The sequence below is a fragment of the Scardinius erythrophthalmus genome (genome assembly GCF_964197995.2).
Source record: "Scardinius erythrophthalmus genome assembly, chromosome: 14".
Taxonomy (NCBI): domain Eukaryota; kingdom Metazoa; phylum Chordata; class Actinopteri; order Cypriniformes; family Leuciscidae; genus Scardinius; species Scardinius erythrophthalmus.
Genome location: NC_138234.1, coordinates 16,249,438 through 16,277,232, shown reverse-complemented (window position 1 = coordinate 16,277,232; position 27,795 = coordinate 16,249,438). Strand labels below are relative to the sequence as shown.

At 41.7% G+C, this 27,795-nt stretch overlaps 1 protein-coding gene across 1 annotated transcript; it reads left to right on the top strand.

The window, feature by feature from the left end:
- Positions 1 to 3,113: 3,113 nt before the first annotated feature.
- LOC308702550 (uncharacterized protein) lies at positions 3,114 to 27,283 on the top strand. The gene is made up of 3 exons (XM_081385493.1): positions 3,114 to 3,368; positions 4,150 to 4,271; positions 17,023 to 27,283. The coding sequence occupies exons 2-3, from the start codon at positions 4,217 to 4,219 to the stop codon at positions 18,501 to 18,503; spliced, it is 1,536 nt and encodes a 511-aa protein (XP_081241619.1). The 5' UTR covers positions 3,114 to 3,368; positions 4,150 to 4,216; the 3' UTR covers positions 18,504 to 27,283.
- The last annotated feature ends 512 nt before the right edge of the window (positions 27,284 to 27,795 follow it).

Below are 27,795 nucleotides of genomic sequence, written 5' to 3'. Positions count from 1 at the left end.
TCCGGCGGTATTCGCATCAGAGTGACTCAGAGCTGCGTGTCAGCTCTGAAGCCCTGGTTAGCGGCCGACTGGTACCAGCGGGGAGTGACAATGGGAGCTATCTCACACCGCAAAGTTATCTCGACGGACGCTTCCACCTCAGGCTGGGGCGCTCTGTTCGAGGGCAAACCGGCTTTTGGCCTATGGTCAGACCGGGAAAGATGCCTCCACATAAACTGTTTGGAGATGATAGCGGTCGAGAACGCGCTCAGGCGCTTCCTCCCATTCATACGGGATCACCATGTGCTAGTCCGCTCGGACAACATGTCCGTGGTATCCTATGTGAACCGACAGGGCGGTGTCAGATCCAGGAACCTGTGCAGGCTGACAGAACGCCTCCTCGTGTGGGCTTACCGCTCGCTGCGCTCGCTGAGAGCCGCGCACGTGCCGGGCCACCTGAATGTCGGTCCAGACAGACTGTCCAGGGACAACATTCCCCCGGGAGAATGGTCTCTGCACCCCCAGACAGTCCAGTTTCTCTGGCGCCTATTCGGCAGAGCGGAAATCGACCTCTTTGCGTCGAAAGACAATGCTCAATGCCCGAAGTTTTACTCGAAGAGCGAGGACGCGCTGTCCCAGACATGGCCCAGCCTCCCGCTGTATGCTTTTCCTCCGATCTCCCTGTTGCCACAGGTCATTTCGAGGATCAGAGAAACGCACCACTCAGTGCTGCTTATAGCCCCGCGATGGGAAAACCAAACTTGGTACCCAGAGCTAGTGAGGCTGTCGCACTCACCCCCATGGCCGATCCCGGTGAGAAAGGATCTCCTCTCCCAAGCCGCTGGATCGATCTGGCATCCCCATCCAGAGCGCTGGTCGCTGCATGTATGGGTGATCAACGGATACCCGTTGACCTGTCAGAAGGGGTCGTGAACACGATCACGCAGTCTAGAGCCCCCTCCACGAGACGGCTCTACGCGTCTAAATGGTCGGTGTTTTCTAAATGGTGCGCTACTCAAAACCTGGATCCGCGCGCATGCGGGGTCCCGCGGGTGCTCTCCTTCTTGCAAGAGCTGTTGGAAAAGGGCAGATCCCCTTCCACGCTCAAAGTATATGTGGCCGCTATTACAGCGTTCGCTGAGACGACGCTCGGCCGGGCAATGGGAAGGAATGAGCTCATTATCCGCTTCCTCAGAGGAGCTAGACGGATGAACCCCCCGCGGCCCCCCTCGGTTCCCTCGTGGGATCTGTCCTTGGTCCTGGCGGCCCTAAAGGCTTTTCCCTTTGAACCGCTTGAATCCGCGGATCTAAAGTATCTGTCGCTTAAAACCGTTTTTCTGATAGCTCTGTCTTCAGTCAAACGAGTGGGTGATTTGCACGCGCTATCTGTTAGCCCTGCATGTCTCGAGTTCGGGCCGAATGACTCGAAAGTCATTCTCAGACCGAGGCACGGTTACATCCCCAAAGCGATTGGAACCCCGTTTAGGGCACAAGTTATTTCCCTCTCGGCTCTGCCAGCATCCGATAGTGGGGACAGTGATAACCTCCTATGCCCTGTCCAGGCGCTGAGAGTTTACATTACGCGCTCCGCCGCTTTCAGGCGTTCAGAGCAGCTCTTTGTTTCCTTCGGCGGACGCACCAAAGGTCTTACCGCCTCGAAGCAGAGCTTGTCCAGGTGGATAGTCGACGCGATAGCAGCAGCTTATGCCTCCAAACACCTGCAGTGCCCTCTGGGCATCAGAGCCCATTCCACTAGAGGCATGGCCTCGTCGTGGGCCTGGTCCAGCGGAATTTCTATCCACGACATTTGTATGGCGGCGGGCTGGGCCTCCCCGTCTACATTCGTGAGGTTTTATAACCTGGAAGTTCCTGCCCTACAGGCAAAAATATTGACGGTATAAGTGACATGTATGCTCTGCCCAGCTCCCGTGTGCAGACTACGTTCATATGCTGGCGCTATTCTGGTAACTACTCAGGGTGAAGTGTTTGACTCAGACCGGCTGATCCGTTCTGTTTCCTATTTCCTGTTACGCGCTGTTATCGGTGCTGGCCCGCGCTGCTGGCCGCCCGCATTATTTTCTGCCGCACGGGAATTTTTCTCTTCATGTGAGACCGACTATGTCGTTTTCTCCTACCCTTATGAGTGCTTATGTACTGTATGGGCTCGCTCCACCGGCCCTACTGTTGTACTGCTATGTTTATAGACCGGCTGCGCCGCTCTATTTCATATGCTGCATGAAGTGCACGTACTACGCTGGCCCGTCTCTCCGACCGGCCACATTTCCCAGCAGAGTGTTTTCCCCGGTTCCCCTGGGATTCATGGGCTGGATGCTCGGCGCACACGGCGTTGACAAAGGGTTCCCGATGCGTAAGCTACTTACGCAATACGAGAGAACCTCTCGTAAGAGAACGTACTCGGTTACTAACGTAACCTCGGTTCTCTCTAGAAGATGGAACGAGTAATGCGTAACCTGCCGTGTCGCGCCACGAGCTTTTGCGCTTCAGACTGCGAAAACCAGAATTTTAGCCTGTGAGCGCTGAATATATACACGCTGGCCACGCCCATTCTGACGGTTAGAAGGGTGTGGAGGGCGCGAAGCGCCCTCATTGGTTGCCGCGTTCAGAGCGCTCACCGATAGGCTTAAGCAGTTGCAGCCGAGCAGCCAATGAGCACGCTTACAGCCTGCCTAGGTCTGTCGGCTGCTGCACTGCGTTGACAATGAATACAAAATTAAGGATAATTTTTTGGCTTCAGATCTCGAAGAAAGAAGACTTTCCCGATGCGTAAGCTACTTACGCAATACTCGTTCCCTCTTCTAGAGAGAACCGAGGTTACGTTAGTAACCGAGTACGTTTTATGTGTATACGAATGTGTGACTATTCCCAAACTTTCTGACAGTGCGATCTCTATGGGTTATGCAATGTAATTTTTATAAAAAATTAAATAAAAAAAACACATATGTAGGCCTATGTATTAAAGAAAAAAAAAAGATTGATATACATGTATTTGGAATGGAATTAAATAAGTAGGCTACTTTTGGGTGTTTTGTTCATTATATTTATTTTCATATAAAAGCAACAGAACTTGAATTACATCCAGTTTATTAGCAACACTGTGCACGAGCGTGAATCCCGCGATATCCATATTTGATCTCGCAGGTGTCTGATCCACTGCGAGAAGAGAGAACTGTCCGTCTTGCCTGCGTTTTTTTCACTCCTCCTCTCACTGCAGCCGCATAGTGCAGCCGCCTACTCTCGCATGCGTTTCAGGCGAGGCAAGGCGCATCTCAAACAAGCCTATTAATAGAACGCACCATAAGGAAAAAATGCAAAGGGGCGATCGTCTCGCAGTGATGATGTCACCACCAGCGTTCTCTCACTCAGTCGAGGTGAGTAATTCACAGCGCTATGTTTATTTACACAATCTTGACAACAATAAAAAAAGTTTTTTTAGCAACATTTTAGCGCTCATTTCTGTCTTCCCCCCATCAAGTTCTGTGCTATGCTATTTGTGTCTTTCTGGCGTCTGCCTACTGTAAACATTTAGCGTAGTACGTTAGCTGGTCATTTTTTTTGTCTGTTCGTCTGTATGATTGATTTAAGACTTGATGTAATGTTAACTTACTCATGATCTAAAAGTCAAGTCACTGTGTAAATGTTAAAGAAATTACTAAAACGAAGCCAAAACGTTGTTATGTATTTTTATGTTTTGCTCGTCTCAAATTGTGGGTGAGAAATAGCCTACTACTAGTATAGTGCAGTTTTATCGTCTTTTTCAGAATTATACCGACTCGTATTATGTGAAGTTATTGATAAAACGATAATTTCTTTATTTCATGACAACAAGTTCCGTTTTCACCTCAAGATCTCTTGAAAATTGTCTTTAGATCACTTGTAAATGGTCACAAGTAATTGCATTGGTGCAACAGAAAGGTAAAGCGATCAACACTTTTGAGATCTTAAAGATATGCCTCTTTTAACTCTATTAATTTTGTTATAGTCTGTGAAAAAGGCAAGTGAAAAGCTGAATTAATTTAAATATAAAACAATGTCAGTTAATTTTACATTCTGATAGATGGATGGTTAAACATCCAATAAATGCTTAAAGTGTGAAACTCAATAAACTGTTTTTTTTTATTTATTTATCAGATCTACTTCTATTCTCCACAGGCATTCGCCAATCAAATGTTGGAATATTTTGATCATCTTACGAGTGAAGAAATAGAGTTTAGAGAACATGGATCATCCAGAACCCTGCAGAATAAAAAATGAAGAGACAGAAAATCAAAGAGGTTGGTGTTTATTCTTGATTAATGATTAATTATTGATACTGAAGAATATTAAGATTATAAAACTTGAAGTAGTTCATCAGATTTAGTGGTTGTTGTTAGAAGAACAGTTCTAAGAACTGTGAAATAACCTTTAAAGTAGCAAATACTATGGGACGAATTGGAAAAATAAATTGAAGGGGTGGATTTACTATCCCCTCTCTTATTATGTAATGAATAGGGAATCATTGCTTATATCCATTTATTCTGGAATGAAATGTTACAGGTAATGTCTGTAGTTTAAATCTGAGAAGTGACTAAGAATCTGGGAAAATGTACAATATACCCACTAAAACATATGCATACTTGGTGTACGAAACTCTTTTGGATTTACATCACCATTGTTTGTCACATTATGTTGAAATGTGACTACAAATCATGGGTGGAAGTCTTTTTCTGTTAGATCGTGCCAAAACGTTAGTTTGGATGAATCTCCACATCAAAAAAATCAGATCTAGATTCACCAGGGCACCAAATTAATGCCAAAAGATATAATTCTTCTATAAGGCTGAGAGTTTGACTGAGAAAGCCAGAGAAGAGCAGAAGCAGAAGATAAAGTGATGACAATAAATCACTTTTAAGAGCAGTTTATTGAATAATCGTAGTTGCGTTTGTTTCAATGCTCAGACTTCGTCTAGATGTTACTCTACTAAATGCTCTGACTTTGTTTGTCCAGTGCAATTCCAACCAGTGTTATTATACCAAGAAAAAAGCATGGAAAACGACTGCTTCACGACATCGTCCTGTGACTTTGAAATCCTTGAAATTGAGATATTCTCTTTTCTCTAACTCATGAAGACAAACACACCTTCAAACCACACAATCATAAGATTGAACAAAAATAGCGAGCATTGCAAGAGCAAGGAAATAACAAGTAATATAAAGCAGATAATGATATAAATGATGAATAATAATGATTAAATGAGTAAATTATGTAAATATAATAATATGAATACATGATCAATCGAATGACATCTACATGAATGACTAATGATTACAAATGATTATGAACCTACATATAAAAAAACAAAGAAAATAAATCTACACCAATCTATGTTTGCTTAAAGTACAACACACAGGTTGCTATTGAAAATTCTTCGATCCTTCAGCTCAGGTTTGCTCTGTGTGGATGTATTGTTCAGTTCCAGTGATTTGCTTTGACTCCAGAGAGTCAACAGCTGCCCAGATGAGTGTCCGCGCAGGATTTCTGACTCCCCTTTGACCCTTAAAACAATTGCTTTTAGATGAAAATTTAGTCTGTCAAATATGGTCTCTTTAAAATAACCACATTTGCTTAAATAATAATAATAATAATACATTTTATTTGGAAAAGCGCCTTTCAAGGTACCCAAGGACACTGTACAGTTTGGATAGGCAGAGACAAGGAAATATAAAGACATAAACATAAAGAACATACAGGGTTTAAAATGTTATCATGCACACACAAGACATAGAAATACACTGCACACAAGGTGTAAAATCAGATCAATCAAGTCAAATTATCGGACTGCCAGGAAAGCTAAGCTAAAAAGATGGGTTTTTAATTTAGTTTTAAAAGTGGATAAACCTGTGTGAATGTAAATCTGTGTGTCGTCAGCATAGCAATGAAAATTGAGACCATAGTGTTGTATAATCTGGCCAAGGGGAAGGATGTAGATTGTGAAGAGCAGGGGGCCGAGAACAGAATCCTGGGGGACACCATGTGACAGGGTTGAATTTGGAGATCTGTAATTCCGCAGTGGAACACCAGTGATACCGAGTAACGCCTCCAGTCGAGAAAGTAGGAGGTTGTGGCAGATAGTGTCAAAGGCAGCTGTGAGGTCAAGGAGAATAAGAATACTGACATGGCCAGAGTCAGCAGCCAATAGTAGGTCATTGACTACCTTAACAAGGGCAGTCTCAGTACTGTGCATGGCCCTGAATCCTGACTGAAACTTCTCCCAGAAACCATGACAATTTAGGTAGTCTTGGAGCTGTTTTGCAACCGAGCGTTCAAGGAGTTTTGCAAGGAAAGGTAGGTTAGAAATGGGCCGATAGTTCTTATAATCCTCAACGGCTGCTCCAGGCCTTTTCAAAACAGGGGTGATAGCTGCCTTTTTGAGAAGGGGGAGGGGGGGGGGGTCAACTTGGGGGGAGTGAGTTGTTTGAAGCTGTTGGTATATCAAATTAATTTTACTGTTAATTTTACTGTTAAAGAAAACCAGAAATTCACTACACAGTTCAGTGGATGGGGTAAGTGGAAAAGATTTATTCGGTTGGGTTAGCTTATTAATAGTGGAAAAGAGGGCTCTCGGATTATGACGACCTTTGTCTATGATGGAGGTGTAATACAAGGTTTTAGCCCGGTTAAGAGACTCTTTGTAAGTAGTGACATGGTCATTGTAAGCCAGGGCATGAACCGTTAGGCCAGTCCTCCGACTAAGTCGCTCCAGCTGACGTCCAGCCGCCTTTATTTTACGAAGCTCCGGTGTAAACCATGGGGCAGACTGAGTAAAGGAGACATGGCGTGTCTTCAGGGGTGCAAGAAGATTGAGGGAGTCAGCAAGATGTGTATTGTACATCAGGACTAAGTCGTCAGTACAGACATCCAATGACTCTGAGCTGAGTTTTGAATTTAGAGTGTCTAAGAGGGCAGCTGGGTTGATGTTCTTTGTGTTCCTATATGTGATGGAACGAGAGGGACGATGGCGATGGAGAGGCTCAGGAACAACAAGTTTGAACATAATGGCTCTATGGTCGGACACAGAAAGATCTTTGGTACATACGTGAGTTGGCATGATGCCAGCAGTGCAGACAAGATCTAATATGTGGCTTTTTGAATGGGTAGGGAAGTCAACATGCTGAGTGAGATCGAAACAGTCCAGCAGGTTTAAAAAGTGTTCAGCAAAATTACAGTTTCCAGAATCAACATGTATATTGAAATCACCAAGCACCAGGATGGATGAGTACATAGGACTGACAGATGAGAGTAACTCTGAAAACTCGTTAATAAAAGCAGAAGACATTTTTGGAGGTCGATAAACAAGTAATAACAGGAGTGGTGCCCCACCAGTGAATTTCAGAGCAAGACATTCAAACGATAAATAATCCTGGACAGGCACTGATAGAACCCTATAGCATGAGCGGAAGATCACAGCAAGGCCACCACCCTGGCCAGTGGAACGTGGCTTAGCAACAAACTCCTAACCAGAGGGGGTAGCTTCATTCAATGTAATAAAATCATTTGGTATCTGCCAAGTTTCAGTCAAACAAAACAAATCAATACCAGCATCAGTAATGACATCATTAATAAAAGTTGCTTTCTTGTTCAGAGACCGCACATTAAGCAGACCAAACTGGGTATTTCTGAAAGTAGGGTAGTCTGAGGAGGCTTTTAACAGTTTTATGGCGTGTAGGTTCTCAACGTCGGCAGTTCGCCCCGCAGCAGGCCGCGTCTCTCTACGAGACAGACTCCATAGTAGGGATGGCGAAAACTAAACATTTTCTTGACCGACCACCGAGGCTCATTAGCCGGTTGAAACCGGTTAACCGATTAGTTTAAAATATGCTCCGCACTATTTGAAATAACAGCCATTTCGAGCCGCGCCTGCAATTTCGCAACTCTGTCGCATCTCTGCCTCCCGCTCACACACACACTGCCCGGAGCCGCCCTTCCACTCACGTTACTTTTTTAAAATCCCCTACAGCGCGAAACATGAGTCCCGCAAACGCGGCGCCGACTCCGCCGAGGAGTTGTGTGTAATCGGAGGACAAATGGCTCCTTAGTTTCGAAATGGTTTTGGGTACAAAATGATCGCGTTTAAAATAAAGGCGCTTGTCTAGCGTTAGAAGCCGCGGCTCATTTAAGAAAATGACAGCTCCGAAGAGACGCCACTTTAGTTTGAGGTAGTGCTAACAATAATAAAGAAAGATGATTAACATCATCACCTTATCTGCTACCATTGATGATCCTTCCTCAAATGTAGATGTAATGTATTTCCAAATTTGCACGCTTCATCCTGTCGTCTGCCCTGGCTCTAACCTCGAGTGTTTTGTAGCCTTTATTTTTCGCAAACTTTGAGCGCGCGCTGCGAACCCAAACACTGTGACCGCGCACCAAATGTTTTTATTGGTTTATTAAGTACAAACAGGCGAGTGACGAAACATTGAGTGTGAGGGATAATTTGTTCAATTCACACGAAAAGATCTTGGAATTAGATCGCTAACTGTAGTAGCGTTTAGTCGACTGTCTATAATATCCTAATTTAGAGATCACTTTTTTTTTTTTAACCGACTACTGACAACTTTGATCGGTTAACGTTGATACGGTCAACCACCGGTCAAACGGTCATCGGTTAACATCCCTACTCCATAGTGAATCGATGTTGTTCGTGTGGTTGTAGCGAGCAAACTTCCGACCAGAGCCCCTGTGTAAATATTTGGGACGACGCAGCAGACCAAGATGTTGGTGCGCGCGGAGAACATCTGGAATTTTGTAAACTTTGTTTCCAAGGCAATGGAGATAGGATGACGTGTATCTTAATGCCATGTCAGATTCAAAGAGGTGCCCGTTCGAGTGATTAGGCTCTCTGTAGTATAAGCAGTCTGGCCCATAGACAAGAGACCAGAGCAGCGTCACGATTGTTACATGCATTAGGAGGGGGTATGATTTGAGCACCATCTGGCTCAGTCCAAACAAGCATAACATTACCAAACACAACAGCAAACAGCCACACACTCAACCTAGCCTCTGTAAACTCAATACGTTAGCCAACCACTTTTGCACTCAAGGGACCAGCAACGGAGGTAGCCAAACCAAAGAGTAGCGACAGCAGTTCAAATAGGCAAAACTCAAGCAAACTCGAACAAGCAAGCAGAGACTTACCAGCGAACAGTGTTAGTGGATCACTCCTGAGAGGGCTCGCATAAGCAAAACAGGGAAAGGGGAGGCACAGCAGCTACCCGTCGGTTTGGCAAACACTTAGATAGCAGTCTTGCTCGAGTCAGCAAGCCAAGATGATTGATTTATAATAATTCCACATTTAGGTACTAATCAGTATGCGTGACAGGGCCGAGTGACAGTAGCAAACGTTAATCCGGTAGCCAGTAATCCAGCATGAGATAAACCTCCAGGGAAACTGGGCTCAGTCCAGTGTCTGCCGTTTGAAGTAACTTGAGGTGTCACAAAAAACACATAGTGTAATCCAGTAATTAAAACGTTATCCAGCACGAAATAGCCTCCAGGGAAATAGGGCTCAGTCCAGTGTCTGCATTTTGGATTGGCGGAGCGCACAAAACACAAAACAAACGTACTGAGAAAAACAAAACAAGCAAAGCAAGCCGGCGAGTAGCGGCAGCCAAACGCGCCAGAGTTCACTCGTGACCCGGAGATAAATGTCAGAGATGGGAACACTTAAAGAACAGAACACCATGTTTGGACATTGCTAGAATGATCTATACTGTTAACCTTTCAGAACCGACGAAATGACGTCAACTGATTATTCGTGCCTATAAGTACTAATGTTTTTGTATGCTTAGTTAGTTCGAGGATGGATTTTCTGGATTGTCTTACTTATTTTCTGCGGCCTTTGGAAATTTGGTCTTCAGTAAACTCTCTGTCAACTGATTAAACTTCAACTTTGACTCCTGGTCTAAGCTGTCTGCCCGAACACTGTACAAGAACCAAACTAAATTCACTTCCGTTTCTTAATCAAGGAAGGCTTAAAATAAAAAGGATAAACTTTCGTGGCAGTGCAACATTGCAAGGTTTTGTGAGCGTAACCACGATGATAATTAAAACATTTTTTGCGGTTGTCAAATTTCTACTTATCACTTATAGGGTAAATTACCTATTCACTGGAATAATTATAAATTGTCAGGAAAGTAATTAAAACAGTTCATACATAATTGAATTAGTTAGTGTTCACTTCGAAAGGCATGTTATCAGATTTATAAAAAAAATAAATTCTAGGATTTTATCACAAATACATGCTTGCTGACAGCACTATTTTTTAATAGTTAAAGGGACAATATGTATCTTTTTAGGTATTTAATTATCTAAAATCAATATTTTTATTCATAAATATGTCCTCAATGGTGTCCAAATACCTCTGCCAATGATCTGACTTGTCCTCGTAAACGAAGAATTTATTATCTTTATATATATGGGACGGGTAGGTCCACGGAGGCTTCCATGTAGTTCCGCCATCTTGAAAAACTATAATAGCAGAAAGGGACAAAAAGTACTAGGCCAACGCGTTTTCGTTCAGAGCCCGCGTCACGTGACTGAAACCAGCAGAAACGGAGCAGAGCAGTGAGAGGCGCTTGTCACTGCCCGGCAAGTTTAAAAGGCTGCACTTCACGGTTAAGTTACAGTTTTTTTTTTAGTGATTTTTGCAGATCTGATTCTCCCATTATACAGCAACTAGCGTTCAGTGAAGCTCCTCCCACAGGCATTCACCAATAAGCCGTGGAATGCTGGAATATTTTCATCATTTTACAAGTGAAGAAATAGAGTTTAGAGGGCATGAATGATCCAGAGTCCTGCAGGATAAAACATGAAGATACTGAAAATCTTATAGGTTGGTGTTTATTCTTGATTCTTCATTAATGATGCTCAGGATGTATAATAGGGTAAATCCTGTATAGTGATTTATCCTATATAGTGCTTGCATACACTATATAGTAACACTTGTGACTTAGCTGTTATATATCTGTCGTTCATGAACGATCCATTCATTGTGTCTCTCACGTGACAGATGAACGAAAGACTCTGAAGGTAAAGTAATTATTTATGTTCCTTGTAAATGATTTTTGACTGCATTGTAATGATTTCTTAATTCAGAATATAATCAAGATTGCGTAGGTGGATGTGTTCGGGGAATTTGGCTGTTAAAAGTATAACATTTAAAGCCCCTTAGATGAACGGAATGGCTCGAAAAAAGATTCTTTCATTTTGATGAACGAGATCGAACAAGAGAGTCAGTAAAATGATTCGAACTTCCCATCCTCGTATGGCACGCGTATAACCAATCCCCCTCCCCCTGTTGAAAAAAAAAAAAACCATCAACAAAAGTGGGCTCCCCCAAAAGACACGGTATAGTTTGAGCACTGATGTTGCTAAAGGATTAGTTCACTTTCAAATAAAAATTTCCTGATAATTTACTCTACACGTATCTTACTAATTTACTCTACACCTACCTTTACACGTAAAGTATCTACACGATCCCATTCGAGAAATAAGAGTCTTATCTAGCAAAACGATTGGTCATTTTCACACACACAAAAAAAAAACAACAGTTGTATACATTTTAACCACAAATAAGACTATTATTTCTCGACTGGGGTCGTGTAGATACTTTGAAGCTGCATTGAGACGGACATTTGAACCTTCTTTGAACATTGGAATAGTTGGTTGCCATTGAAGTTCATTATATAGAGAAAATTCCTGGAATGCTTTCCTCAAAAACCTTAATTTCTTTTTGACTGAAGAAAGAAAGACATGGACATCTTGGATGGCATTGGGGGTGAATAAATTATCAGGACATTTTTATTTGAAAGTGAACTAATCCTTTAAGGTTATAAAACTTGAACCAGTTCATCTGATTTAATGGTTGTTGTTAGTCATTAGTGAAGGTTCTCATGTGCCCTGTTTCCTGGAAAACACATGTAAAATGGCCTTGGAAAATCTTGTTGTTGTCCTGGAAAATTAACAATTAACGTTAGTTGCAGAAAGTGCTATGTTTAGGGATGCTGAGTTTTGAAATGTTAGAGAAGTATATTGAATGGTGATGTTTACTCTTGAAACATAGAACAGACCTGCAAACTCACAAGAGGTGAAAAAGGTGACATGTTTATGAAGTAAATAGTTGTACAGAGTCTGGGAGCATCGTCCCAGATCGTAGATCATCGTATATAGCCTAAATGTGTTTCCTACATTATTTTTGTGGGTGGAGGTCAGTACCTCTAGGGGGGTCCTCTATTTTCCCCCTAGTTTTATTAAATGTATGCTCCATCTTTCATTTCAAATTCTTAAATTTGATCAATATATTCAATTAAAATAATAAGACTCTAGGCTGTGTTGGAAACTTTTCCTTCGTCAAAGCAGAGACCAGGAGACGTTGGGATATCTTTCAAGCAGAAGTTATTCTTTATTGAGAACTTCGCTGTGCGTTGCTGTAGTCATCCAATCTAGTCTGACTGAGTTCTATAATACAGTATAGTTTTTTTATACATTTACAAGGAGGAGGGACTTTTGGAGGTGGAGACAAATCCAAACAAAGCATGCAAATGAGTATACAGGTTTAGGAACCCCCCCTAGACTCCAGAGTGTTACCAATCCTAATCCAATCAGCATAACTATTCAACGCATCGATGCTAATCCAATCAGCCTAACTATTCAACGTCTGGGGCTGGGGCTCGGGCTCCAAGACCCATTAAAGGCAAAGGGTGAGAGTCTGACTAATTTAACTTACAATAGAAAAACAGGTCTGGCAGGAATCTCGCTGGAAACTCAATAATCAACATTTATACCTCAAATACTAAAATCAGTCTACTAAACTTTCTCAGTTTATATACTATTGTAGTGGAAACCCAAATTAAACATTTAATAAATTTGTAATACAACAGCTGTTACCAATCAAATTAAATAATTTACATTGAAAAATTATAACTGTATTAAATGACATTATTTTAAATATTTTTGAATAAACAAATAAGGAATGTTGAAAAGAATGATACTTTATGAAACTAAACCGCCAGTAGGAGACGGCAGGCGACCGTCTTAATGAGCGAGTCATTGAGTCATTCATTCAAACGATTCGTTCAAACGGCTGATTTATTCAGAATGAGGCAGTTTATGAATGGGTAATTGAATATTTGACTCAACCAATTTATTCAAAACGCTGAATCATTCAGTAATGAATCATGACTGAGTGTTGCTGTGAGATGCGTTACGGTTCTGCTGTGATCTTTGTTTGGAGCTATTTTCGATGCTGAAACAAAACAAAAGCAGTCATTGCGTCTAAAATGTAAGTGACTTAATTTTAACTATTTGTTTATTGAAGTGTTATGAAATCAGTCTCGGTTTCAATCTTGATGCATTCAGGAAAACAGCAGTCTGGTTGTGTAGTCTAGGATATATTGTTTCTTAACTATAATATGTTATAAATAACTGCCTCAACAGCGCAACTTTGTTACCGTCAGTGCATTAGTTAGGCCTATATTATTATAACTATAGGCTATCAATCGCCACTTACATTAAATTAAATAAAACAGAATCATCCTCACGGTTTCGGTGATCCTTAGTTATTTGTTATTTTTATATTAAAAATTGTTTTAATCAGAGCATTTGTCCGGTTGGGCAAATAGTACAATTCTCTCTCACTTTTCCCTTCAAACAAGATAAAAAAGCACGTGTCCCGGACAAGTGTTATTGTTGAGCCCTGATATGTTTTCCTTGATTGGTTTTACCTGAAGAGAATTACGTTTTTGAAAACTAAAATAGATGCTTGTTCATTGCATTTTACCATGATGAGAGTTTTGTGTCTTTATTCCGTGTCTCAACACATTATAATGATTTATCTGTCATCCACCCTCGATTAATTGGAATGGAATGTTTTTATTACTTGGCCCGCCTGACCTGGCAATTATCCACGCAGCGCTATACGTTTTGAGAATGTACACATGCGGTAACCGCAACAGAACTGTCATGGTGGAAAAAGTGTATTTGACCATGTTGACTGTCTGTCCGAGTTTTGTCGAGAGCCTGAGGCAGCACGAAATTTGACGGAGGCGGCCGCCTCATAATTCTCTATGCAGGAAAACCCTGTATTTAAATATACATTCCGTTCCAAGATAGTGTGTGATGCAACTTACCTGTTTTCAGAAAGTGACAGAAGCCTAATATTCCTGCTAATGTTAATAATATAGAAAAATACAGCTTTAACAAATATTAATCTGTATTTAATTTCTACAGTGAACAAATAGTGTTATTTTACATTTAGGCAGCTTGAAGGACAAGAGTGCCACATAAAGTGTGAGTAACGAGTAGGGCTGCACAATATATCGAAAAATTATCACTATCGCGATAAAAGTATATTCGATATCCGTATCGCAGAGAGGTGCGATAAATTGCATTTATTTTATGTACCAAGCATGTGTGTGATGCATGCATGCATATGTTGTTTATTCAAATTCGACCAATTAGATGCTAACTATCTTTATACCCGCCTCCCCAGTAGGTGGTATTATGCTACTGGCTAGATCGATCAAAGGGGATCAAAGGGGAACCTAGTGGCTCAGAGCAGAGAGTGGAAAATAAAAACTAATGGCAGAAGTAGAGACAAGCGAGGAAAATGACAACAGTGAAGAACCTGTGCGTAATGGTGCGTTCACACCGGACGCGAATTGCGTGTCAGGCGCGAGTGATTTCAATCTTAAAGGAGAACTTGGTAACTTTTTTTAACTTAGTAAAACTGTCTAGAAATCATTTGGATGGTTAAACAACCTGTTCTGGTGATATTGGTGACTTTCCCCGCTCCCCCCAGCGTTCCCAGGCGAGATAGAAATGGGAAGTCTCGTGAGAAGCGAGAACGAGAGCGAGTGCGAAACACGAATTGCTTTACGGCAATTCGACATAAACACACACGCATGTATGATGTATTACCAGATAACCCACCTCGGTAGACATAGCTCCACACGATACAGCAGCGGTAGAGAGGGGGAGGAGGCCGCCGCAAGTGAGGTTTTTACAACCATGTTGTGACATATACACCCCCCACAGCTGTAGGGGTAGCTCGTGGGGAAAACATGCGACAACAAAAGGGAAAATCAGCGAATAAGTGACTAGAGTTCGCTAGAGTTGCCGAGTTCTCCTTTAAGTCAATGCAAAGACGCGTTACGAGCGTAAAAAATTCCTGCGGCTCGAATGAAGCGTAGAGCACGGCGCGGTAAAAGCGAATACGCCTCGTTCGTGCGAATGGCGCGAATTGAGCGTCTGGCGCGTTAAGCGTGAATGATATTATTAGTGCTTTTTGTGCATTCACGCGTTTGACGCGAATTCGCGTCTGCCGCCCGAGTTCAAAAATCTGAACTTCTGCGTCAATTCGTGCCGCGTTAACCAATCAGGAGGAGCCTGCTTGCTGCTGTCACGTGGTGAAGTGACAGTTTATAATGTTATTTTATGTTTGGCCTCAATAAATTATTTAGTAATATGACTAAAATGCACAACAAAGCAAATCTTTCACATAAAAATTCGATTTCAATATGTGAGAGATACTCATTTTGTATATGCTATTTATTCCATATCTATTCTAGATTATATGAAACATTATTAATCTAATGTAAAGACAACAAACACAATTTAGTGTATATAAAAAAAAAAACAGGTTTCACTTTTGGAGGCTGGCTCCATTTATTATCAAAACAAAAAATAAATGACAGATTAGGTGGGTGCGGGCGAGGGTGAACCTCGCGCCGGGCTGTACAGCGCGGGCTCGTCAGACAGCGACCACTCGAGGCCGAGGCCTTATACGGCCTACGCTGTCCTCGTCAGCGTCCTCACCGTTAGGTCCACCAAACCTAGCTCCTGGAGCAAATTGTGAAACTCCTGAAACTCTCCGGAGGGTCTGGTGGACCCGAGTACAGCGACAGTGTCCCCTACGCAGCTGTTTCTGCTCTCCAGAGCATATACGAGCGGTGACTCTCTCGCTTAATGCTAATGCTAATGCTCAATAGACATCTAAAAAAGATGGCCGCCAACGGGTTTCGAAACTTTCGCCCTTGACATGCGTGACGCGCGTACATTTCGCTTCAAACTGTTGTTTTTACGCGCGTTGATTTCGCTCTTGACGCGTGAATGAACATAAAGTGGTCACGCATATAACTAGACGTGGCAGGCGCGAATTTAGACACATATTCGCGTTTGGTGTGAACGCAGCATCACAGACAACCATTAATCAAAGTGTTGCATGTGTAACGTATAACTCCTTGTGAAGATCAGAAGAATATCTATTAGCCTACCTGTTTATTTTAGTATGATCATTACATATATAGATGATAAAAAAACATAAGAAAAATAGCATTTCTCTAGAGCAATATTATATCGCAAGAAATATTGTTATCGCAATACTCAACAACAATATCGCATATTTTCCCAGTATCGTGCAGCCCTAGTACCGAGCATCATCATCTCCAGGTGCTCCCTTAAAAACCAGACCAAAAAAGTTATGTGCACCCTTGGTTATGGGAGTATAACCATGATGATAGTATCAAATTTATAGAGGTTGTTGTTAACTCTCTCCAGTTTATCTCTACTGGTAAATCACCTACCCCTATTTACTGGAATAATTATACATTAGGAAAGTAACAAACAAAACAGGACATACATATCTGAATTAGTGTTCACCTCTAATGGCATGTTATGTCACATAAATGTGTCACAAATCATGAAGCAAGTTATCCTACCTGTGAACACTGTAATCTGTGAACTCGGTGTGAATCAATCCAGGGTGTTTCCCTGTCTATGGCTAGAGATGCTGAGATAGTCTCCAGGATTACTGTGACCCTACAAAGGACAAGTAATTTGGGATTGGATAGATATCAGATTTTGTTTTGTTGGTAAATGTAGTTATTGGTTTCTTTCTGATAAAATATCAAGGTTAATTTCATGTTCTTTCCCTTGTCATTTCTCCAGTTCTTTATGATTTACTGAAAATTAAACCTTGTTTCCTTTTAGATCTGATGGATGACAAGGAGAGTGAAGAACTTAGAGAAGCAAAGGAGAAACATCATGTCAATGCTGGTGAAAAATCAAGTCGCTCACAGACTGAAATTAATTTATTGAGAAAATCTTTCACCTGCCCTCAGTGTGGGAAGAGTTTCACAGAAAATGGAATCCTGAAGAGACACATGATAATCCACACTGGAGAAAAGCCTCACACCTATGATCAGTGTGGGAAGAGTTTGGCACAACAAGGAATCCTTAAAATTCAGATGAAGTTCCAGACTGGAAAGAAGCGACAGACATGTGATCAGTGTGGGAAGAGTTTCAAAAAAAAAAGAGGCCTTAATGTACACATGAAAATCCACACTGGAAAGAATCTGCACACGTGTGATCAGTGTGGGAAAATTTTCTTAAAAAAAAGAGGCCTTAATATACACATGAACATCCACACTGGAGAGAATCTGCACACGTGTGATCAGTGCGGGAAGAGTTTTACGTATCTAGATAACCTGAAGAGTCACATGAGAATCCACACTGGAGAGAAGCCGTACACGTGTGATCAGTGCGGGAAGAGATTTGCACATGTAAGCAATTTTAAATCACATGTGCTTTCTCATTCTGGAGAAAGGCCATATAGCTGTGATCAATGTGGTAAATCATATTTTTCAGCATCATCCCTGAAAAGCCACCTGAACGTTCATTCAAAGGAGAAGCCTCACATGTGTTCTTTGTGTGGAAAGAATTTTAGTCAGCTGAGTGCTTTGAAATTACACCAGAAAAGACACAGTGGTGTGAAGAATTATATGTGCTTTGATTGTGGAAAGACCTTTGTTACAGAAGCTGTTGTGAAAAAGCATCAGAGAATTCACACTGGAGAAAAACCTTACAAGTGTTCACACTGTGACAAGAGATTCAGTCAGTTAGCATCTCTGAAAACACATGAGAGGATCCACACCGGAGAGAAACCTTACAAGTGTTCACACTGTGAAAAGAGATTCAGTCAGTCAGAATATCTGAAAACACATGAGAGGATCCACACCGGAGAGAAACCTTACAAGTGTTCTCATTGCGACAAGAGATTCAAATGGTCAGAAGCCATGAAAAGTCATGAGAGGATCCACACTGGAGAAAAACCTTATAAGTGTTCTCATTGTGACAAGAGATTCAAATGGTCAAAAGTCATGAAAAGACATGAGAGGATCCACACTGGAGAAAAACCTTACAAGTGTTCACACTGTGACAAAACTTTCATTCAGTCAGGAAACCTGAAGGCACACGAGAGGAATCACACTGGAGAGAAACCTTACAAGTGTTCACACTGTGACAAAACTTTCATTCAGTCAGGAAACCTGAAAAGACATGAGAGGATTCACACCGGAGAAAAACCTTACAAGTGTTCACACTGTGACAAGAGTTTCAGTCAGTCAGTAAACCTGAAAAGACATGAGAGGATTCACACCGGAGAGAAGCCGGATCACTGCCCTCCTCCATGAGGAAAGAGTTTCACTCATTTATCTTCTTTACAAGAAGCGACAGGACAACAAAACATCATCTGAAGTTTTTAGAGTAAACAGAGTTCATCTTTAAGACCAGCGGTTTCAAGTTTTACTTCAAATCAACTCAAAAGCTGCATCTCGATTCAGTGGCTGCAAAAGATCTTCAGATTTTTACTCAACTCCACTTCATCTCAGAGGCAAATATTGTACATTTTACGAAAAACTGACTTTACACATGGAAATTAGATTTTGATATTAGATATTGTATAAATAATATAGATACTCCAAAATATATCTTATAGATCAGGGACAGGTAACGAGTCATAGGTTGGTAAAAATATAAAAAATTAAAAATCATTAAAAAAATTTTATCATAAGTCATTAACTCAGGGGCCGCTTACATGACTTTTTTCTACTGAAAAAGAAAAGAAAAGAAAAAACGTTTAATGTGTTCTGGCCATTCAATTCAATTCCAATTTATTTAATTTTCCTGGTCCTCACAGACAATCAATCATAAAATAAATAAAGTATATCCTTATATATATATTCTGTGTATATGTGTATTATGTATGTACCTTTACACTAAAAGAGCCGGGCGTCTTTTTCAAGACGCCCCCTTTTTCCTAGAGGATCTCGCAGCTCTCGCGCTCGCTAACGGCGACCGCCCTCACTCCGAGCCGATTGCCTATGGTGACTCTGAGGACTCACCTGGCATCCTTCTCCGAGGCTGCTCCTCCTGGAAGCGGACGGTCGGGGTTAGTTTTTCTTTACGTTACAAGAAAAACTACCCTGCCTCTGCGCGTCATTCACCGGCGAAAGGAGAAAAGTGTGTTCGTAGTTACCGGCCTCTTTTCTCTTACATTTCCCAGTCCCCTGTCGGTGACTGGAAATGTCACAAATGTCTCACGCATACCAAAAGCCTGTATCCCCCTGTGGCTCAGTGGTGGAATGAAAGGTTTTTCGCATGGGAGACCGGAGTTCGTTTCCCGGTCTTGCGGCATATATTTATGCCGCCAATGCTCCGCTCGGTCAGTCCCCCGGGGGCGACTGCAGAGGTGCATTTTTGCAACCAGCAAGCGCGTAGTACCCGCTTGCCTGCAACCGAACACCGTTTCTACGGTTCCCATGCGTCACTGGCGAAAAGAGAATGGAGTGTTTTAGCCCCGCTTGAAACCGGGCGATATCCACTCTTCTCACATTCTGACACTTTTCAGGCGTCTGAAAATGTCAATATTGCATGTTGTGCTACACGCATGCCTGCAACAAACGCTAGTGTGGTTAATACTTGTGGTAACTGAAAGGCTATTGTCTGCCTCTGTGGTCCAGGGGTACATTCATAGCCTTTCGCGCAATCGACCCTAGTTCGATTCCCAGGTCCGACGGCAGAGAAATTTATGCCGTCACATACAATTTGCTCTATCAGTCCCCTGAAAGGCGACTGCAGATGTGAATTTTTGCAGGCGACGAGCACGTGGTACAACCCGTGCCCGCTTGTCTGCGCACGAAAGCCGTTCTACGGCTACCTAGAAAAATCCCATTGTCGAAAATGTCGATATTGCATGTTATGCTACCCGCATGCTTGCAAACGAATACTCGCGTTAACTGTAAGTCAATGTGTCTTCCACTGTGGTCCAGTGGTAGATTCTAAGGCGTTCACGCGGGCGACCCGGGTTCGATTCCCAGGTCTGACAGTAAAAAGTTTTTATGCCGCCAAATACAAATCGCTCTGCCAGAGCCTTGAGAGGCGACTGCAGATATGTATTTTGCAGCCGACGACCACGTGTTACAACCCGTGCCTGTTTTCCTGCACACAAAAGCCGTTTTACAGCTACCCAGAAATATCCCATATGGATGTATTTTCTGGTGCCACGGCCGATGGTGCTATAAATGTAGTGCTGATGCCCACTGTCCAGTGCCCATCACTACACACAAGCACAGCCCCTCACACGGGGCTCGCGCCCATAAATTCGACTCAGGTCGATCGCGCACCCAACATAGTAAATGTGCACATTCCCCAGTGCCACAAATACTATGTCACACGTGTCACGTGTTTTCTGTAAAACGAAACCTGTGCACACTCGCTCTGCTCAGGCAGACAGCGCGTCAAAAGCAGTAAATGTGCCCGCTTCCCCCCCACACTTACTCACAGACAACGAGTCCCACGAGACTCGCTCAGCCCTCCCTCTCTCGGTTAAGCACCATAGTGGGGTCAAGGACGAGCGCTCTGCCCGCTGTGATCAGCGCGCTCCCCGCCTCGAATGTCACAGGCATAACACCTATGTTACAGCACGCCGAAGCACCTCTGTCGCCAGAGGTTTCGGAATGGGTGCTAGACATTATAAAGAGAGGCTACTCGCTACAGTTTTGTCGACGCCCTCGCTGCTTCACAGCGCGCGTCGAAACTACGGTGAATTCAGAAGTAGCACACCTACTTCGTGCCGAAATATCAAAACTAATGAGCAAAGGGGCTATAGAGCCTGTATCTCATGCTCAAAGTGAGGAGGGGCTATACAGCAGATACTTTCTGGTTCCCAAGAAAGACGGAGGGTTCAGACCCATACTAGATCTGAGACGGTTGAACAAAGCATTGATGAAACGCAGTTTCAGGATACTCACGACCAGAAAAATTCTCGCGCATGTTCGCAGGGGAGACCGGTTCGTCTCGATAGATCTAAAGGACGCGTATTGTCAAATACAGATAGCGTCAGGTCACAGGCGATTCTTGAGATTCGCCTTCGAGGGTCAGACATAACAGTCAATTGGACAAAGAGTTCACTGAATCCCAGCCAAGTGACTTTGTTTCTGGGCACAGTTCTGAACTCACAGTCTATGACGGCACGGCTGTCGCCACAGCGCGTGCTAAGTATTCAGCGCGCAGCGAGCTCTTTCCGCTGCGGCGCGACCACCCCACTCAGGGAATATCAGAGGATGTTGGGTCTCATGGCCTCAGCATCGCCAGTTCTTCAGCTGGGTTTGCTCCGCATGCGCCCTCTGCAGCTCTGGCTGAGAGCGTGGATACCGCGCGGAGCATGGGTATCCGGTCGGCTGCGTCTCAAAGTCGATCAGAGCTGTGTTACAGCTCTGATGCCTTGGATATCGAACGGCTGGTACCAATCAGGTGTAAGCCTGGGGACTTCCTCGAGGGTGAGGGTGGTGTCGACGGACTCCTCCACCTCAGGATGGGGAGCGCTGCTCGAGGGCAGATTGTTCTTCGGCCTGTGGTCAGAACGAGAGAAGCTCCAATATATCAACTGCCTGGAAATGATGGCAGTGAACAAAGCGCTGATGCGCTTTTGTCCCCGAATCAAGGACCAACACGTCTTAGTCCGTTCGGACAACATGTCTGTGGTGTCCTACATAAATCGCCAAGGCAGTCTCAGGTCCAGAGGCTTGTGCTGTCTGGCAAAACGCCTCCTGAAAGCGGTGCATGTGCCTGGACTCCAAAAATTTTGCTCCAGACAGACTGTCCAAGAACAACATTCCCATGAGCGAATGGTCTCTAAACCCGCAAACAGTCCAGATGTTGTGGGAGAGATTCGGCAGAGCGGAAGTGGACCTATTCGCGTCCCGCGAAAACGCTCACTGCCCCGTGTTCTTTTCCAAAGATGAGAGCGTGCTGTCCCGAACGTGGCCGCGCTGCCCGCTATACGCGTTTCCCCCCGTCTCCCTCCTTCCTCAGGTGATAGAGCGGGTCAGGGAAACAAGATGCTCAATACTGCTTGTGGCACCGTTATGGAAGAACCAAGCGTGGTTCCCAGTCCTGATGCAACTAGCAGACATCGCTTCGTGGCCAGTGCCATTGAGGAGGGATCTCCTCTCGCAGGCCAGAGGTTCGATTTGGCATCCTCACCCAGAATTGTGGTCCCTTCACGTGTGGGCGCTCAACGGGTACCCGCTGATCTCGCAGAGGGAGTGATGAATACTATCACACAGGCTAGAGCACCGTCGACTAGGCGGCTTTATGCCTCGAAGTGGTCGGTTTTCTCCGGCTGGTATACAGCTCGGGGTCGATCACCCCTCGATAGCGACGTGACGGAAGTTCTCTACCGGGATCAAGTGAGGAAGGGGACTCGAGTTTTCTTTGCCCCATTAGGGCTTTAAGAGCTTATGTGTCTCGCTCTACTGTCTTCAGACAGACTGAGCAGCTCTTTGTCTCGTTCAGTGGACGTTCCAAAGGAATGGCTGTTTCGAAACAAAGTTTATCCAGATGGATAGTTGACGCTATAGCGCTAGCATACACTGCCAAGGGCCTCCAGTGTCCGTTGGGTGTTAGAGCGCATTCCACGAGAGGTGTTGCCTCATCGTGGGCTTGGTCTAGCGGGATTTCCTTACAGGACATATATATGGCGGCAGGCTGGGCCTCGCCGTCTACATTTATTAGGTTTTACAACCTAGAGGTTCCTGCTTTACAGGCTAAGCTGTTGTCGGTGTAACGGAGTCAGTTGTTTGATCAGAACTCTGACATCTCGAGCGCAGAGCGCTGCCGGCTGTCATATGGGCAAAATTATGTAAGACCCACTTTTTCCCACATTAGTTCAGGCTATCCGCCTTATATATGTGATGACGTGTTGCGTCTGCGGACGCTATAATATAGGAATGAGGGATCCCCCTTTCATTTCCAAGACTCTCTGTGAGTCTATATGGTGGTTGAGCACTGTATATCTGGACATTGCTTCCAGTAACCGGTGTTTTCACCCCAGTACACACGGCGTTTTACAATGCGTACAGTTCACTTGGTTCGCTTCGGCGATAAAAATCAAATGAATCAGCCTTTTCGAGCTCCCTTTATAGGGATAAGCCGGCGGGAAGTGGCAAGGAGAGCACGAAGCGCACTCATTGGCCTGACGTCATAGGCTTATGCAGTTTCCGCAGAACAGCCAATGAGCGAGCGAGCCGTCTCGCCATAGCTGTGTGCTGCTGCAACGCGTTTTACAATAATGACAAATTAAGGATAATTTTTTGCTTCAGTATTTCGTGAAAAAAGAGTTTTTCCCATAGCGTTTTTCAAACGCAGTACTCGTTCCCTCTTCTAGAGAGAACCGAGGTTACGTTAGTAACCGAGTACGTTTAATGTAACATTGCAATGGATTGTGACATTTTTCTTTTAACATGATTAATATGTGGTTTCCAACATAATTTATGATCTATTATAATGCCTAGAAATTTATTTTCATATACTCTATCTATTTCCTCATTGTTAATCCTAATTTTAACTTTATTAATACTCTTTCAATTACCAAATATAATGAACTTTGTTTTACTTAAATTCAGTGACAATCTATTATCATCAAACCATTTTTTTAAGATCATCAATTCAATTTCCACTGTATTCAGAAGCTGTTCCAAATTTTTCCCTGAACAATATAAATTAGTGTCATCAGCAAACAAAACCATTTTTAATATTTTTGACACTTCACAAATATCATTTATATACAGTACAAACATTATGGGGCCTAACACCGAGCCCTGTGGAACTCCACAAGTAACTTTCATTAAATCTGATCTAACATCATTTATTTGGACAAATTGATATCTGTCATCAAGGTAACTTTCTAACCAAAAACTTGCCTCTTATACCTCTCTAACCTTTGCCTCTTATACCATATCTTTCCAGTTTCCTCATTAATAGACCATGATCAATAGTGTCAAAAGCTTTTTTTAAATCCAAGAACACCCCCACAGTATATTCATTATCCATTGAAGTGGAAATCTCTTCTACCATTTCCATCACTGCCATTAAAGTTGACCTATTTGCTCTAAAGCCATACTGATGTTCACTCAATAGTTTATGTTTGTCTATGAAGTTGTCTAGCCTATGCACAAATAGTTTCTCCAAAATTTTAGAGAACTGGGAAAGCAGAGAAATTGGTCTGTAATTGGAAAAAAGATGTCTATCACCGCTTTTAAAGATAGGAATAATTTTAGCTATTTTCATATTGTTTGGAAATATACCTGTTAAAAATTATTGATTACAAATATATGTAAATGGTTTTACTATATATTCTATAATATTTTTTAATAATGACATGTCAATATCATTACAATCAGTTGAATTTTTATTCTTACAATTATTAACAATATCAAGTATTTCCATTTCATGAGTTCCCCTAATAAATATTGAATGGATATTACTAGGGATATCTACTTCATCTGGTCTTTCCTCATTTCTCTGCTCCACAATCTCTTGTGCTAACTTATAACCAACATTTACAAAATACTCATTAAATGTATTGACAATATCATTCACTTTATTTATAATTCCTGAGTCTTCATTTACAAAATAATTTGGGTAATCTACTTTTCCTCTATTCGTTTTAATTATACTATTAAGTACTTCCCATGTTTTTTTTAGTATTACTCTTATACTTATTCAATAATGTATGATAATAGTCCTTTTTACTAAATCTTATAATACTTACTAATTTATTTTTATAAATTTTAGAATTATTTTCAGCTTGTTTTGTCATTGTTGCAATAAATTTCCTGTATAATGCATTCTTCTTTTTACATGCCTTCTCTATTTCATTTGTAATCCATGGTTTGTCCACATTTTTTCGCTTCCTTACAAACTTCTTGAAAAAACAATGTTTTTCATATTTTTCAATCAGTATGGTTAAAAAAGAATCATAGGCTCTATTAGGATCTTAATTTTCATAAACCTCACTCCAGTTAAGTTTCTTTAAATCCTCCCCAAGGGCAGCAATGGCTTCTGGTGTTCTATGTCGAATCATTTTAACATTGTTTGTCTTATTTTCATTTGGTTTTGTAATTTTTTTTTTGAAAGATCGCAAAAACTGGAAGATGATCAGTCATATCATTTATAAATAATCCTCCTACAATTTCCCCTCCAATTTCATTTGTATATATATTATCAATTAGTGTAGCAGTGTCTGGTGTTATTCTACTTGGTTTTGTAATCACCGGAAATATACCTTTACTATACATTGTATCAATAAAATCAGATGTTCTCTTATGTCCATTTGGATTTAACAAATCAATGTTAAAATCTCCACATATAATTTGTAACTTGTTCTCATTCCATTTATTTAACACACCTACTAATCTATTCATAAATGTTTCAATACATGTTCCTGGTGTTCTATACACACAACTAATTATTATATTTTTAGATCTTTCAAAGTCAATTTCTATGGTTAAGCATTCCAGAATGTTTTCTATAGTCCATGACATACTTTTAATCAAAAGCTTTTAACGCTGTGTCAACATATAAAGCAACTCCTCCTCCTTTTTTGTTAACTCTGTTAATCGTAAACAAATTATATCCATCCAATTCCACATCTTGTGCTTTCTCATTATCAAGCCAAGTCTCTGACACAGCAATCACATCAAATTTATTAAACTTGCACAAAAAATCCTTAATTTGTACGAAGTTTTTATAGAGACTTCTACTATTAAAATGTATTATTGATAAAGCCCCTTCCATTTCCACATTTCTATTAAATTGTTCTTCTGTATAGTACTCACAACAATTATTATTTACATTATTGAAAAAGTGGTTTTCTGGGTCTATGTCATTATCAATCTCATACATTTTATAATCTGTGTGATTGAAAGTTTTAAAATTGAAATGTTCATACTTACAGTGACTTTGTAAATGACCAGACACACAGTCCTTATGAATATTAACAAACTCCCCATCGTCAATATCTCTAAATGGAAACAAGAAATCCTGATCAAGGTCCATCATTTTATATTGTTGATCCATATGAACAGTCCACATAGTTCACCCTTGTAGCCACGATTTACACTTATCATTTTAATATATTCCTCCAAGCAATCCTCACTTATCCGTACTGTTCCAATTCTTTAAGTTCTCTTATTGTGAGTACTTTGGCTTCCTCAGGTGTTCCATTTAGCCGTATCATCACTTTGCAATTCCTTGTCCATGTAGCTTGAATCTTGTTCTGTTTCCTCAGAGTACGTGCGTGTCTTGCAATGTCGGCGTTCTTTTTTGTAAGATGTTCATTCAGGTATACCCCCGTTCCCTTCAGCTTCTTTGCCTGCTTCAGTAACTCGGTTTTATGCTTGCGATTCATAAACCGAACAACTGGCGGGCTTCGTTCCGCTGTTTCTTCGTGGAAGGGTATGACAGGCCACAACATTATCGCAGTGGATGTACATATGTTTACTTTAAAAAAACTTGATAACTTGATTTTCCAGCGTTTGAAGTTCCTCTGGCAGGGCATTTTCACCAACTTTGTCTCTGGCCAATGCACTAGCATACGTTCAATGTTTTGTTTCCAGTCCGCTTATAATTAAATCATCCATTCTTGTGTATTGTTCCAAATCATCAATCCTTCTCTCTAGTCCTTCAATTCTCTTATCTTTCTCTTTCACAAGGTTCTTCAGTTGTTTGACTTCATCCATCAGATCAAGTAGCATAGCTTGTTTAGCAACTTTGCTCAATTCGTCCGACATGAAGTTTAGAGATTTCCTAATCTCCTCCAACTCTTCTTCAACTGCGCTACTGATTTTCTTTGGTGGCATTTTGTTTCTTTTTTTTTTTTTTTTTTTTTCAGTACAAATCAGCTATATCAATTTAGTTTAGTTTAATTATTGTCACTTTGTTCTTTCTGAAGTAACTGCACGCCACAAGGTGCCGCCATCTTTGAACACATTATTCATTTACATGATAGCAGCTTTTTGGTGACCTGAGAACACAATCTTTAATGTTGGTTTCAAAGTGCAATTATCATTTGTTCATCTGTATTATATGTGTTTTTTATTTGTTGACCATCAATTAAATTTTTACTCTTAAAGTTGTTTGAGTGTTTTTGTATTTACTAATTCTGGAAACAGACACAGTCTCTGTATGACGATATCTAGGTGAAAGAGTCGATATGTGATGGGTTTATCAAAATTCTGTGACGTGAGACATCAAGTGGACAGTCGGTTTAGCCAGTCTTTCTGCTAGCTGAGCCCCAGTTAGTCAATGTTTAACACTCAGACTATGTGCCATGTAACTAGAGAAGAGCGGCTGCATCCCTAGAGGGATGCCCGTTTGCCCCAAAAAACTTTTCTAATTATCAATGAAGAGGCTGGTATGTAACAGACAAATCTTTATTCTTGTTAATTTTGCATTCAATTTATAGTTCTATCTGCATAATTGTTCATGTTAAAATCTGACATCTCATTTTCTTTGAACTGTAGGGATTGAAAGGATGCTGTTTAAAGAAAGCCAATTTTTGTTTTGTTTTGTTTTTCAAAAGCCAAAGTAACACAAGTTTTTTTTTTTTTTTTTTTTACAAGTAACATTAATTGTCGGCAG